The following is a 16248-nucleotide window of genomic DNA, read 5'->3' on the forward strand; positions in this document are numbered from 1 at the left end:
CCCACCAACCTTTAACGGAGTTCATGTGGCCTCAATCCAGGAGGTTCACGTCACGAAGGCCAAACCAAACTTTAATCATATACCAAACTCTAACAGTGTATCTGCATCGGAGAAGTAGATGTGCCGCCGTCTCTTGAACTTGTTTACAAAGGGGGCATAAGTTGCAATTAGGCCATCCCCGCCCTTGCACACGATCAGCCGTCCAAATCCTGTTGTTAATAACGAGCCACACAAAAAACTTGCACTTTGAGGGGCCCAAATCTTCCAGACATTCTGCACAAGGTCTGTGTCCACTAAGCCCCGAAATTGAACCTTGTAGACAAAGGCAGCCGAGTAATGGACATCCATCGTTAGTTTTTCAATCGTTAGCTTCCATGAGATATCTGCCCTATCCGGATCGTTAGCTTCCATGAGATGATATCCGTCCTATCCGGATTTAGGTGGACGATAGAGAGCTTTTCCCAAAGGCTGACAAACTCGGATAGGTGATCTAACGAAGATACGTGGATGCTGGTAATTCATGACTGTTGGTACATTATTTCATGAGTTGTTGTCAAGGTCCAAATCCACTCATTATCATGATCCAAATCCTAGGCAATCATGAACGCTTCAATATATCAAATGTCCACTGATCATCTTGCAGGCAAGAGGCGGCTGAATATATTTGAATTTTCATTTAATTATCTATATGTGAAGCCCGGATAGGCCATGCCGAATATGTGTTTGATTGACCCACTGATCATTTGATAGGGTTTTCTTCACATTAAATCAGTACAAAGTACATAATTGCTGTTCTAGGGGATGAAATTGGAAGGGGGAACGTAAAGTTGCGACAAACTGGGACCAATATTCAATCTGGTTCATTCCGCAAACCAAGCAACAGGATTGACCCAAAAATTTAAACCCACGCCCTGTGGAGCCACTTGATTCCCCAACAACCAAACACACCCGGTTCCCTTGCTTCCAAACATGGCCTTATAAAGATTATACAAACGAAAAAATCCCGTCGAAAAAAATAATGAATCGGTCGGTCCATTACAATCAGTACAAAAAACAACTGATCTCATCTGTTTTTATCTCACAAAAAGGTACAACAACAACAACAACAAAAGAACGACTTTCTCTGCCGGCTATTTACACTGATGCACAAACAGGGTAACATTATAGCAGAGGATATGGAACAAGAAAACCACTCGTGACTTTATATATTTTAACTTACACAGGGGCGCCTAATTCTGTAGATGCTGTCATTTGTTCGACCATTGGAATTCGATTTCCAGGTTCCTATTCGGACCGCTTTTGCTCTCCGGCAGCAGGGTGTATTCTCCAGCGACTGATCCCAGCATGACAACCCGGTCAATCTGGATCGTCACCTTACCAAATGATTTCTGCAACAACGGACGTGGAGCTTGAGGACGCAAATACAATGACACGAAACAGCAAAAGGATATTAAGTGGTAAATATAATGAATGTATCACATTTCAGTACCTTTCCGAATTTGCTGTTGTTTTTGCAAGAGATATGAAGTTTCTGGCCCTTAGGAGGGCTGTCAAAAGCCCATGCGAAGGCCTCATCCCATTCAGGTGACTCACCAGTCGAGACAATCTGCGTATAGTAGAGTGAGTTAGGTCAATCAACTTTGTTACACTGCATGCATGTGCGCACATGGTCAAGTGCAAAAAGAAGCTGCTCAAAATCAAATATACCTATATACATCATCATTAAGAAAATAAACTAGTAAATATTTATGCTTCAAGTTAGGCACCAAATGCAAAGGCACTACGATTAGGAGTCATTCCAATTTCTACTCTTAATGGCAACATTGGAGACTGATGCACCATATTCCAATGCTCCACTTATCAGTTGCAGAAAAATACAGCCCCTAAGTGCTTTTGCATCAGGGTACCTAAAGCTGATTCCAAATAGCTGTTTGTTTCAGCTTCTGATTTTTTCTACGAGAATCTGCTGCCTAAAGCTGAAACAAACAGGGCTTTACAGGACCAGCGAACCCCAGATAAGACTAGATACCGAAAGTTTAGCAAGAAATATCTCTCTTCCAAACATCATAGGCTTAAATAAATACTTGGAGGCACGACAGCACAAGAACTAGTAGGACCCATAATTAATCCATAAACCGTCCAAGCTTTGATATGGACCGTCAAACCGTGATCTTGCTAATAGATCATAGAAGTGCACATAAAGATGAATAAATAGGTAAAAGATAAACAATATTAACTGCAGGCATAGCAATTATTTATTGTCGGCATGGAAGTAATGAATTGTGTATGGACTTATATCCCTGAAATGAGAAGCACACAAAATATAGACGTACCTTTGTCAGCCTTGCTGGATTATTTCCAAGAGTAAGCTTGCAGAATGCGCTAGCATTTCCCACTGATTGCCTCAGATTGTTGCCACGCTTTATAGTAACTGTAAGTGTCCCAGGCAAGCACTGAAGTAGCAACTCTGCCTTCTCTTGAAACCGTGGTGGGCCAGACTGTATCAAGTACTGAAGTAGAGGAATAGCCTCTGAGGCAGCAACTGATTGAGCTTTAAACACTTCCGCTGGGCAAGCCGACCATGCTTGTCTTAGCAGATATAGTGAATCCAGTGCTGCTTCTTGAGTTGCTTCAGAACCAGTTTTAAGGGATGTTACAAGATGCGGAATGCATATTGTAGCAGGTTCAGTGACTCTCAGACGAGGGAAATTGCTAAGTAAAGCATTGAGCGCTTTAAGATACTCCTCATTGGCACTCCCAGATGCCCATATATCCTTCTCGATTGAAGCTGCATGCAGAGCACCATCATCAGGTACATAAACTCTGGGTAGAAAAATAAAAAATGACTAATGCAAGTGATCCAACACAAAGAAGAAAGGGGTATTGCTTTACCAGTTATAACTCTGACTGTTTCACTCGTGGCATACTCTTGGATAGTGTGATTGTTGAATAGAAGTTTGACAAACATTGCTGCCTGAACAGAAGTGTCAGGATTGCTTGAACTGATAAGGTCCAGCAAGACCTGGACGCCACCAGATTCTGCAACTGCTCTTTTATTTGCTCGGCTGTACATTACTAGATTCTGCAAGGCACAAATGGCTACCACTTTCATCTCTTCTGTTGGCTGGTCTTCAAGAAGATTGACCAGAGCACGGCATGCTGCGACAGCATCAGTAGAACGAGCAAGACCTTCATTTTGGAAAAGATCTCCAAGAGCAAGAGCAGCAAGCAATCTTCCCTGTTGAGACTGTGTCTGTGGATCCAGAAGGTACATGGATAAAGGTGCGATAGCATTTTTAGCAGCCTTCGCCTCCCTTATTCTTATATTGTTCAGCAATGCCTCAATGAGTCTTGCAGCAGCTTCCTCACACTGATGACTCCTCAAGAGATCCAGAAGAGCTTCTACAGCACCACTCTCAGCCATTGCTTCTGCACTTGTTGAATCATCACTCTCCAATACAAGCAGGGCATTCAGTGCGCCCACAACGGTGCTTTCAGTCCCTGATCTGAGCAACTGCACTAGTACCGCAACAGGAACCTCGAGGAAAAACTCAGTACTGTACTGCAAAATGCTAGACAGGACAGCTGCTGCAGATTCCCATACAACATGAGGCAAAGGAGGATCAGATTGCAACAACACCTTGGACAACTCAAAGACACCACCCTCCTTTGCAATTGTATTTGGCCAGGCTAATGCAAGATTAGCAAGAGCTTTTATAGCCCTCTGCTGTAAATTTGGCAAACCCGATGAGAGAATTTGAATGAGGGCAGTAATGGATTGCTCTGCTACTGTATCCTTCTGGAGGTGTTCTTCCAGGAGAAGATGAGATAGGAGCTCCGCGGCCAATTGCTGCACAGCTGGTGGAGATGAATTCAGCAAGGTAATGACTGGCTCAATTGTTTGGCGGGGTGTCAAGTTGTAATCAGCACGGCATTCAGGATGCTCCAAAATATTGACAAGAACCTGCAAAGTGCTATACTGCCCCTCAGGACCGGTATCTGCCTTTGATAGCAAAGAGAAAAGAGGCTGTACTACTTTGGCTGCAGATGGACCTTTTGCTATGCTAGCATTGTTTGTCAAAATCCGAAGCATTTCTGCCAATGCTGTGCAAAGAAAATCTGGAGCATCATGAAGAATATCAAGAATGCTCTCAATTACACCAGCCTTAACCATTTCCAATTTGCAAGCCGGCCTATCTTTTCCAATCTTCACCAAAGCTCTGGCAACTGCCTCATGAAGCATGAAATTTTTGCCAAACAAAAGCCCAACAAGAGGAACGACTGCCCCATGCGCTGCCACTAATTCAGCGAGTTGTTCATCATCAAGGAGCTTATCCAGTGCACGGACTACAGAAAGCTGGGCCGGGTTAGCTTCACTAACCAGTAAACCGACCAAAGGTTCCACACAGCGGGCTGCAGCCATTGTAGAGCGGATCCTTGTATTTGTAAACAGAACACCGCACAGTTCAGCGGCATCACCTTTCAACTCAGCTGAACAATCTGAGGACAGAATCCGGCACAGAACATCCACTGCGTTCATCTCAACATCGGCAACTGCAAGTGCTCTTGACGGATTGTCACAAAGCAGTCTAACAAGTGCTGATATGGCTGCATGCTGCTCCCTCTCCATGCCAGTACTCAGAACTTCTACAAGCGGCTGAATAGCCTGTCGAGCTGACTCACTGTTCCTGACATGGTCAGCACAAAACAAACTTTCCAGTGCCTTTGCCGCACTATAGCGTGAATTTCTTCCTCCTAGACGAAGGACTGCCACAAGCTGGTTTACAGTACCAAGTGCTGATTCATGTTGCCTTATTTCCGCACAACTGAAAAGAATGCCCAACAACTCAGTTGTAGCTTCTTCTGTTGCGTCTTGTGGGCTAAGTGATAGATATTTGGTAAGTGCTTCTAGTATTCCAACTTCAGCCATTAGCAGCATGTTTGGAACACAATCAACAGCCAATTGTGTCAGAAGACCCAATGCCAAGAAAGGAGCACCAGGTCTTTCTGGAATGGGTTTAAGTAGATCAACAAGAAGAGGAATAGATTTTCTGGAAGTTGAACCAACCCTGATATCATCAACTCTGAATAGCCTTTCCAGCGTAGTTTCATCAGGATTAGGCACCAACATGAATTCCTCTGATAACTCCAAAAGATCAGCTATATCAACATTAGCACATCCAAGCAAAGATATAAGTCCGCTGGCAGCCCCAGAATTAGCAACAGCCAGAAGAGTTCCTCTGCTACCGTTGCTAACCAGACTTGCCAAAGCTTGTGCAGCAAAGTACCTGTATGCTGGCTCATCTGACCTTAACAAGTTTGAGAGCACAGGAATTGAATGGGATACTGAATTAGATCGATTGACCTCTCTTTCTTGAAATAGCAATGCAAGAAGTAAGGCACAGACCCATGCGGTATTATCTTCTTCACCCTGATAAAAGCATAAACATACATTACGAGCAGTCCCGGCAATTAAAAGGAAAACAAAAACTTGACAAGCTATGAGCAACAAGACAATGCATTGTGTGAACATAAAAACTAGCAAATGAATAATTTAAGCTCTATTAGATATTTGCGGTGGATCTTTTCTCATCAAAATGAAAACTTTAGGGAACTGAACTAGTCAGCTGCAGCGCAATATAATGCCAAAGATTTAACACAGACAAAAATGAATGCCATGAGAACTTCCAAATGCCAATCATGGTGTGTCCAACCAAAAAAAAATCACAATGTAAAGTTACTTTTGATCTTATCTAATTTTGAAGTATGTGAGGTATTAAAGGGTGTAAACTATCTTTGCGATATGAATACCAAAATAAGTCTTTTATCTGATAAGAAATTGGAGACCAGTGCAGCAGTAAGATATATGATGGGTCTCCAGAAGTAGTATTAGACAAGTTTCAAAAACAAAACACCAAACAGAACTTATCATGTATAATCGAGCACAGAATTTTATTATTGTTATGTTGTATATGCTATCCAAATAGAACTTGAGAGTTGATTCAGTTGATCGTGTACTTCAGAATGCAAGTATGGTCGAAGATACCACAAATCTTTTCTTTTGAGTGTCAATTCAGTTAGTTGCTACAATTCAAGTTTTTTGGGATACATCACAAGGCATTTTGATGCTAGAATATTAGGACAACAATGCAAACGTAAGTTCAAAAAGGTACCCCCAAATAAAATAGATGGCAATATTATAGTTGATTTTGAAAAACTAGAACTCCTCAACAATGGGTCAACAACGAACTGGAGTAACTAAACGTGCTGTGCCAGGGGATATGTGATTGGTTTTGTATGGTTTACAGCCCATCTCAGAAGAAGAATGGGGGAATTGATTGGTTTTGGAAATATCCATTTGAAGGAAGCACTTCATTTCTGTTAACTTTTCATTAGCTCTCTTGTTTAGTCATGCCAGGTTATGTAGACCTTTGGTTCCTCTGGAACCTTTACTCAAAATAATGAAGAGTGGTAAAAAGGGCAAACATGGGATCGTATGCACAGGCAATGGTCGTGCCAAGGAAACAATAGCCCCTAGTGTAACGATGAATCAACACAAGCTAATGTTTCATGGAAAAGTATGAAACTTTACTTAGGGTACTAAGACTTAGCAGGTGATAATTAAATCAAGGTTCCTTAGTTGTACAATAGATGGAATACTAGAAATCAGTTAGGTAGGAGGTGATCCATTCAATAAGTTATTGCCTACATAAAACCTAAATATTATTCAGTCTAAGCACATTTAGGAGCAAACTTTTAAAAAAAAGGAGCTATGAATGTAAAGTGGGTATGTAATGCAAGATAAAAAAAATTGAAATGGTAATGCAAGATAATGAAGTGTGTAAGAGATACTAACATTCATATACCAACTTGTATGTGTACAAAGAATAAGTAAAATGGAATAACTAGCATCCACATACCACATATAGAAATGCATTTTGAGATATCTTCTCAGTGAGCATTTGAACTGCTCCAGCTTCTAGAATTTCTGCTCTTGTTTTGTCGTCATGGCGAGCAAAGACAGCAAGTAGCCAGAGTGGAATCATGTTACCCGAGATAACAGCAGTGTGGGACACCATTTCAGCGTCGTTGCTATTTTCTTTTGAGTGTCTGGAAATTTTAATGTCTGCTATACTTTCACCATCTCCATTTTCAGAAGGTAAGTTTGCTGTATTGATCATACCAACTAGAGAATGGATTAGCTGAATGTACAGGCTTGAATCACTCAGTATCTCAATCTGCTTTTGGCAATGCTCTTTTGCTGCACAAACAAGGAGAGCACATCCACCAACTTTAACTTTCAGAAGGTTAGAACCAATGACTCGCCGTGCTGCTGATGATATGCAACCTGGAATTTCAGAAACTAAACCACCCACAACATCATGTTGGTCCAAACAGAGCCTTGACAAAACTTCTATGGCTTTATCTTGCAAGGAGGGCACTGCATCAGCTACACAAGAAACAAGGGGAAGTATGGTGTGAGGATTTTCTGCAAGAGCTGTCCAGGGAGCCTTGGTATGCCCACTTGACACCTTCGATCTTGATAATAGCACCAGTGCATCAAGAACTTCTGATGTTGCTGAAGCATCACCATTAGCAGCTTCCAAGAGACCAGCTAGAGCAAGGACAGCACCAGAGCGATTAATAGTATCAGAGATGGTTTGGTTAATGGGTCGGCACTGCAAAAGGCGAGCTATTGCTGCTGCTCCATGAATTCTTCCATCCAGAGTACCCTCCTTAAGAACACGAGTTAAAGGGAACAGAATTTCTTCAAAAGATACCAGGGCAGACAATTCATGATCAAGAAAAAGGTTTGCCAAAGCTCGGGTTGCTTGCTCTGCTACTTCAAGAACTGTTGAACTTGCAAGTGAGACTAGTGGAGCAAGTGCATCCCGTCCAACTGCAGCAACCTCCTTATTTTGCTTGACTGAAAGAAAAATAGCAGCAAGGCAACATGAGGCCTCCATTAGTATTCTGTCGGACTGCACGTCAATCAGTTTCATGACTGACCAAAGTGTCTTCACTGCAATATGTGTTTCTCGCAAGTCTTTGCGGCAATGGAATAGACCAGCAAGAGCAGATGCTGATGTAGCCTGAGTTTCTTCTTTAGGGGAGCTTAGAATTTTGATCATTGTCTCAACTGCATCATTTGCAGCACTTCCTTCATGCAGAATATCAGTAAGTGGTGCAACAGAAAGCAAGCTTTTCAAAGCATCAAGAACATAAATTTTTGATTCAGGCTGTTCACTTGTCAACAGAGCAGATAACTGACTAATAGTTCCAGTATCTGACTTGTGAATGAGATGATTCAGTGTTTTGGATGCTATCTCTTTGCCGTTGTCACTTCCATTTTTGAGAAGCCATAGTAAAGCAGGAACTGCATCAGCACTTTCAACACATGCTCGTATGTCTTCACTGTGATTGCACAAATTGCCAATGATGGTTGCTGAATCTTCTTTAGCTTTCGGAGAACCAGTTTCTAATATTTGAACAAGAGGAGGTATACCACCAGCAGCAGTGATAGCCCATTTGCACTCATCGTTCTCCTTTGACAGAAGAGCGAGCAGAGCAACAGCACATTCCTGCTGCTGTTCTGAGGATAGACCAAGTAAAGAAATCAATAGCTGAACACCCTCACGACCTTGCAGAGCTTGCCATAAATCACAATCTTTCTTGCAGAGAGCAAAGAGTGATGTCATCAGGTCATCTTGCACCTCAGTGCCTGCCATGGTTATCAAACCAACAAGCAAACGTTTTGCATCCGAATCTGCAAGTGTCTTGCAGAGAACTGGGTTACTATACAAGCTGGCCAAGGCTTCAATTACACGCTCCTGTACAAGGAAGGGCGCCTTAGGCTTAAACTGTTTCATCAATGTCTTCTCAATGACCAGAGGGTCTGATGCACTGATTGATTCTGCATTTGTGTCATATATCATCAAGGCTGAGGCTAATGCACCAAGAGTGTCAGCAATCTGTGCAGAGGAAGAGCATGATTCAAGACTGTCACCAAGGCTTGAGATTACATAAGATAAACCACCAGAAATATTTGCTAATGCACACATGGCATTTTCTTGCAGCGCTTGGGCAGATTCTCCATGCATGAACTCTTTTGATGGAGCAATAGTAGCATTTATAAGAGCAGGAATCCCATTAGAACTAGCTACCTCACGCCGAGCTTCTTTACTCTGCGCGGAAAGGGATTTCAGAGCACCAGCAGCTTCTGCTCTAATGGAAGTTTCATTACCAGGACCAAGTAACTTTAGGAGCTGTTTTGTTGTTTCTCCTGATAAAACTTTTGAACAAACTGATGAGTCTTCCATCATTAAAGCCCCAAGAAGATTGCACACATTTGCTAGGGTATTTGTCTGTCCAGAACCAATCAGTTTTATAAGTATATCAACTCCACCACATCGCACAGTTGCTGACCAAAACCCCTCTGTGCTTTTTGACAAGTTCTTCAGTGCTCCGGTTAGCAGGCCATCCACCAAACTCTCATTCTTGAGGCTAACTTTGAGTTGCTCCCACAGTACTGGGACAACATTTTCTGTTGAGAATATCTTTGATCCAACATGATCCCTTATCCCACCTTGAGAAACAGCATAAATTGTTTTGGCAGCTGCAGTCTGACTTTCAGCTGACTTGGACCTGAGAAGAGCAAGCAATGGAGGGATGCAACCACCAAGCAGAACCTTCACCCTTAGCTCCTCTTCCTTGCAAAGAGACCCTAGAACAGTAGCAGACAGCATCTTAATTCCAGATGAGCCAGACCTGAGGAGAGAAACAAGTATTGGAACAGCCTGTGAATGCGACACAACAGCTCCAAATGCAGTATCACGTGTTTGAACAAGATCCAATAACTGCTTCAATGAGCTTTCTTTTTCTTGAGTGGACGAAGAACTCTGCCGCAACTGCTCAATACAATGAGCAACACTTGAAAGTGTCTCCTCATCCTCCATATTGACTCGGTTCCTGCAATTACATATGATCAGTTAGTTCTGGTGTCCAATACTTCACAATGATTTTGATGTGGTATAATTTACAAGAGCATAGTAGTTTATCAGAAGTTCACAACTAAGATACTACATCTGATCCAAAATGTATTCAAGATGGTACTCTGACCCATCAATTTCTGTATAAAAATGTCGCCTCATAGAGAAATAATTATATAAGTGTATTTCATGATAAATATAGTAATACCGATTTGATATTTTGGAAGTTTGTGATTCTTTACTTACAGATGGTCAAATCCATGTGGCATTTTCATTAAACAGGTGTATCAGATGATTTATAAATGCTGTGTGATCTTCTGCCAAGATGACTTCGCTTAATGGCTTAATGCAGTGGTCGGCTAACTTAAGACAGCCTGCAAGAACTGGTGCTTGGCTGTTCCCCACGCTCTGCCCATAGCTCTTGCATCTATGTATTTGTCATTTTAGGTTTAGATTACCCCCTCTTTGTATTTATCGCCCAGTTGTCTATGCAGTTCTCCTGCATGATTTGGAAGGGAAAAAGTCATGTGATCTCTCGATTCTAACATATTTCCTGGAATGCTCATTTGGCTGCTGCACGTTACTTTGCTTTGATCTTGATCTGTTGGCTTGATTAGGAATTTATCCCTTTAAAAAAATTCAAGATAGATTTGAGTTTGAGATAGAGTTAGTCTTAGGTGGCAAGTCAATGTGTTTGCATTGTAACTTATGAGATCAAGGAAGAAGGAATAGTTAGAATTTTGCTCATGAAAAATCTTCTCTCCTGTATGTGGTCAATTTCTCCATATTCAAGTATCTCATTTCCTTCGAGATGCACCTGTCCCTGCCCTTTACTCGCTCATGAGGTAAAAAAAGAACTCGACCAACCGGCACTAGCATCCATGTGATTTTAATTTAAAAGAAACTACGAGGAGCACACTCTGCGGAGGCGAAGCCTTGGACCTGGGTAGACTAGGCATGCAGTCCCGTTCTAGGCGACTGAAAAACGCTCAAGTTCCCCTCTTTGTGAAGTAAGGTTCAAAACATTTCCAAATTGCATTCCTGCCTTTGAAGCTAAAATTGCAGGACCTATTTAAATCTACAATAGCACCTTATTACAATTGTAATACTGTAACTCGAATAACCAATGCAATTGCCTATCTAAATGTAGGTGTAGGTTTTGACTCTTGTTGCTTTCATAATTTCTTACACATCCAAGTAATGTTAAACCAGGGCATCAAAAAACTTTTATCTAGGGGTCCCTTTATTTGGAGCAGAAATTTGTTGAGGTGCAGGGTAGTCATTATATAGATTACTCATTACCATTTCTTTACTAGTTTGGTTGACATATAAGTCACTTCTAAAAAAATATCCCTTAAGTTGACAAAATGGACATTTTCTTTTTCCCATTTGATATTCAGAAATTCTAAGATCACCTTTTGACGACTTTACAGTTGTTGTATTGCATGATGTTATATGAAAGAAAAGTCCAAGAGATGCAACAGACATATCAAGCAGAAAAACAATAAGAGAAGGTAAGAGTAGTGGAAATGTTTTTGTGGTAAATCACATTTCATCAATCATGCTATACACGACTATGAGCATTTTGCACTACAAGGTACAAACCAAGAAAGAATCACAACTTACTTGCCCATTCTCATGACCGAGACAGGAGTTGGTGGCTCTGAATCTTGAACTTTATCCTGTTGATAGCGAAGCAAGAGTGATTAGCATTAAAGAATCCAAGACATACTTTTTTGAACTTTACATGAGCTGATAGCATTGCATTGCACAAAGTGTTGAACACCATAAGCACTAGATTCAAATGAAGGCTTTTGAACATGAAACAATCATTACAATAAAATGTACAGAATTACAACGGTGAATACAATGTAATGACTCCAAAACATAGGTCGGGTGTTCAAAATGATGATCATGTTGTCAGATCAATCCCATATTCTCCCTCAAAGTGCAAGCAAGACTGAAAACAATCATCATTCTTGCAGTGTGATAAATCACTGTTCTCTAGTACATGAAGTCTCAAGAGTATGTATCTAATTGACGGAAATCACATGGTTACGGGTAATACAAAAAGAACTATACAAGAATTATGACAAAGGTGTTTCAAAGATGCCTATGAAATCACTGTAGAAATATGTAGTGATAACAACACCATTGAAGTTTCATGACAAGCACTTTCTCAGGACTCCCTCTAATTCCACGGAAGCATAACAGAGTTTTCTATGGCATGACTTCGAAGTTCCAGAATAATTTCTCTAGATTATAGTTAGTCAAATTACTTACATGACATGACTTTATATGCAGAAGGCTAAGATGGAAGTCATGGAAATCCACGGAGATGAAGAACTAAAAAAGGTTGTATTCGTCCATACAAAAATGAACCTGAGATTCAGTACATGAATACTATGCAAAGATGCAGCAACAAAAATGCAGTCAATTCAATCAGTTTAACTTTTCCACACTTTCGTTTAATCCAAAATAGCTACATGCCTATCTCACAACAAAGCTTTCGAATGCTTATAAATGCCAAACACGAGCATATGGATTTATTCAGGCCATGTTCTGCCAAGAATGGTATTGCCACTCCTGCCAAAAGAGAGTAACAGCTTCCTAGCCCCTCGATCCAAAGATACAGATACTGAAAACTACGTTATGTCCACACACCACAGTAAAAGTCGATAGGCCTAGTTGAAAGGCTAGTAAGTAAAACTGCATCTCAACTAGAACCCCAGAGCACGAAATTCGACCGATACGAAACCCAGGATAGGCTTGTATCAGGTAGGCTGACAAGTGACAACCGATCTCACTCTCAAAGAGTATCCTTATCCCGCTACTTTACTAGTAGGAGTAGTATTTAATCACGGAACCGAAGATTGCAGTTGAAGAAAAACTCGGAAAGCGACGGGCTGCCTGCCACTGTCTACTACAGTAGCTCAGAACCACGACGTCCAGTAGTAGCGAGAGGGGCACCTACCAGATCTGCGCCGCCGTGGCTGCCGCCGTTGGTTCCGTTGAACCTCCACGCCAGTGCCGCCGCCATCTTAGCCGTGCGTGACCCCCTGGAGCCGGGCAGATCAGGCTACCCGCTTCTTCCTCACTGCCTCCGAGCTCTCAACCTGAAACCGACAGTAAAAGTGGAAAAAGGAAAAACAGCTGCGTCAGATCCACGCAGTGAAGAGAAATCGCATTCCGGCGCCGAGCTACGGCCGGATTTTGCGTCGGGCGCAGCTGACCGCCGGCGCGCGGCCCCGGATCTAGGCGCGGACGGGCGCGGCAGCTGCCGCCGCCGCTGCCGAGCGGATCACCGACACTCCCAACTTCCCACACCAGCCCCCGCGAATCGCCTCATTGGGCGCTAATTGCCCCGCGAATTCGTCGCGCGGCAAGCTAGATCGCGCGCAATCCCCCCCGGAGCTCGAGCTCGACTGGAGCAGCACGCCGCAGCCGGAATCGCCGCGGAAGGGAAGGGGGGGAAAAAAGCAAAGGAGAATCGGAAGATGGGGCGAACCTCTCATGGAACCGGCGCGAGATTTCTGCGAGGAATCTCCGGGAGCTCGCTCGGCCGCCCGCCTCCCAGTTTGCTACGCCGGCAGTGCAGATCCAGTGGGGAGGGGGGCGCCGCCCATGCACGCACAGCCGAGAGAGAGGCGTCTGTTACGCTCTCGATCTTTTTCCCTCCCTGGCGCGGAAACTTTTATTATTAACGCTAATTATGGGGGGCCTAAAAGGGAGCCGCAATTTATATAGCCTCCACCTCCCAGTGAGTGAGTGAGCGAGCCTCCTCTTCCCAGCGCGGCAGCGACCTACCGCCGACAGTGGCAGTGCGGAGCAACTCTGCTTGGAGCTTCGTACTGGCGCTCTTGCGTCAACACCCTTCCCGTTTCTCGTATTTGCAAAACTAGACGAGTTTTTTGTTTTTTCCTTTCCACATTCATGAATTGTGAAATGGAAGTTTTTGTTTTCACATTCAGTAGGCATCATACGAAAAAAACATATATAAGTACGTATAATTTTAGCCAGATGATGATGGGTAGGTAACCTTTGCTCAGTGTGACCTCGGTATTTTAATTTTTTGGGGGGGTAGCAAAGGGCATTGCGCAAGATGTTTAGATTCTAAAGGATGTGTGTGCAACATCATGATTATTCTAGTTTAGTAGGCGATATCGATTGGACTAAACAATGGATTGTAGGCTGGTAGAGGTGCGGTGTTTGTTGATTAGCGCCAGTCTGCATGGGCTGGAGGGGTTTTTGTCTTGCGGAGCCAGAAAATCAACAGGTAGGATAGGAGGGAGAGGTATCCGCCAACTTGTGCATAGCTGTAAAACGAGTGGAGGGTGTTTTCGTACCGGCCTTCTTCCTTCGGAAGAACATGTTGCACAAGCTGATTAATTTACGTCACCGCGCCTGTTTTCTTCCGTTCATTTGTGACGCCCGTTTCTGTTCCTATAAAACCTCAATATTTTCTGCGAATTGGGCGTTAGATATAGTTTTACGTGAATATGTACTTCCTCCGTTCCTAAATATAAGTCTTTCTAGAGATTCAACTAATGTACTACATACAGATGTATATAGACACACTTTAGAGTATAGATTCATTCATTGTGTTCCGTATGTAGACACCTAGTAAAATATCTTAAAAGACTTATATTTAGGTACGGAGGGAGTATGAAACATGTCGTTGGTAATAAGCTCTGTTATATATACATGTGACATTGGGGTGTAATTCCATTGAGGAATCTTTTGGGTTTCTGGTTTCTGATATACTCCCTTCGTCCGGAAATACTTGTCCTAGAGATAAATGTATCTAGATTTATTTTAGTTATAGATACATCAATTATATCCATTTCTAAGACAAGTATTTTCGGACGGAGGGAGTACAATATAAAATCCCGTTTGACCCAAGAAAATAGGAAATGTGTCGGACTGTGTGCTGGGTGTACTAGTCTTGGTTTGGTGTACGGGAGCTTATTTAATTACGTTCTGATTTGCGAAACAAAACACTAAATTGTGCAGACGCCCTCATAAGAACGTGACAAGTCCACACAAATAACTCAGTTAAGGTTAAGGAACTACTCCCTCCTTTCCGGTTTATACGGCTCATCTCAAAAAATTCAGTTTTCCATTTTATTAGGCTCATTTTGAGTCTAATTGAGTTAAAGTGTTTTGAGTCACATGTCATATTTAATTCATAGAGTTTAGAGAAAGGAAATGAGTGGTCATGCATTCATCGTTTTCTATATCCATCATGCAAGTTCAATGAGGAGGATGCTACATTTATTGCCTCGAAAATTGAATATGTGAAAAATATTTCAGTGACTAGTTAAAACTAGTGTCATCCACTCACAACTCACCTGATGAGATTTTAGATTTGAGCCCTATAAACCGAAAAAGAGGAAGTATGATGTATGTACTTTTTTTTTCTTAATAGTCTGGCTTGAAATGTTATCCATAAAATAGTTGGATCCAAAAATAAGACGAAAGAAACAAGCAAAATATAGTCGGTTCAATGCACTTAATGTTGGAGAACGTTGCATGGGAAACAAAAAAATCTACGCACACGAAAACCTATCATGGTGATGTCCATCTACGAGAGGAGATTAGATCTACGTACCCTTGTAGATCTCTAAGCGGGAAGCGTTAAGAAACGCGGTTGATGTAGTGGTACAGGTTCGTGATTCAAATCACCGTCGTCCAACGATCCGTTCCGATCTAGCGCCGAACGGACGGCACCTCCGCGTTCAGCACACGTACAGCCCCTAGCGGTACTACCGCTAGCCGTGGCGGTACTACCGCTAGACCCTGGCTCTACTACCTCTAGAGAAAGTCTTCGCAAAAAGTCCGACGGAGAGCAACCGCTCAGAGAGAGGTACTACTGTCCCGAAGCGGTACTACCGCCCACCCGGAGCGGTACTACCGCTGCCCCTGGCGTACTACCGCTAGGACTGGAGCGGTACTACCGCTCGCCACTGAAACAGCCATAACTTTCGCATACGAGCTCCGAATCGAGCAAACCCAAGCTTGTTGGATTCAGGACGACAAGAGCTATCCAAACAGATGTGAAAATGCCAATGATATAGAGATGTGAGACCTCTATGAATGAAGAACCGACAAAAACTCCAACATCGAAAACATCATAGTAGATGCATATGGACTCCGTTTTCGATGAACTCGAGCTTGTCATGAAGATGACCATAAGCTCTAAAACTCACAAAGAGAAACACCAAATAAGAACCAAGAAGTATGATGCAAGGATGGAAAT

At 42.5% G+C, this 16248-nt stretch overlaps 1 protein-coding gene across 1 annotated transcript; it reads right to left on the bottom strand.

Moving 5' to 3' along the window:
- Positions 1-957: 957 nt before the first annotated feature.
- On the bottom strand, positions 958-13714 carry LOC123407245 (protein CELLULOSE SYNTHASE INTERACTIVE 1). The gene is made up of 8 exons (XM_045100336.1): positions 13498-13714; positions 12964-13105; positions 11616-11671; positions 6921-9969; positions 2893-5431; positions 2334-2788; positions 1490-1606; positions 958-1388 (listed from the first exon to the last, which is right to left on the bottom strand). The coding sequence occupies exons 2-8, from the start codon at positions 13027-13029 to the stop codon at positions 1248-1250; spliced, it is 6423 nt and encodes a 2140-aa protein (XP_044956271.1). The 5' UTR covers positions 13030-13105; positions 13498-13714; the 3' UTR covers positions 958-1247.
- Positions 13715-16248: the final 2534 nt, after the last annotated feature.

The sequence above is a fragment of the Hordeum vulgare genome, chromosome 7H, assembly GCF_904849725.1.
Source record: "Hordeum vulgare subsp. vulgare chromosome 7H, MorexV3_pseudomolecules_assembly, whole genome shotgun sequence".
Classification (NCBI taxonomy): Eukaryota; Viridiplantae; Streptophyta; class Magnoliopsida; order Poales; family Poaceae; genus Hordeum; species Hordeum vulgare.

Excerpts from the sequence above, each read along its gene's own strand:
- LOC123407245 (XM_045100336.1), bottom strand. The coding sequence starts at position 13,029 with ATGGCGGCGGCACTGGCGTGGAGGTTCAACGGAACCAACGGCGGCAGC. Across the intron at positions 5,432-6,920 it reads AAAATGCATTTCTATATGTG|GGTGAAGAAGATAATACCGC; the intron begins GTATGTGGATGC and ends TGCTTTTATCAG. Across the intron at positions 2,789-2,892 it reads AACAGTCAGAGTTATAACTG|CTTCAATCGAGAAGGATATA; the intron begins GTAAAGCAATAC and ends CTCTGCATGCAG.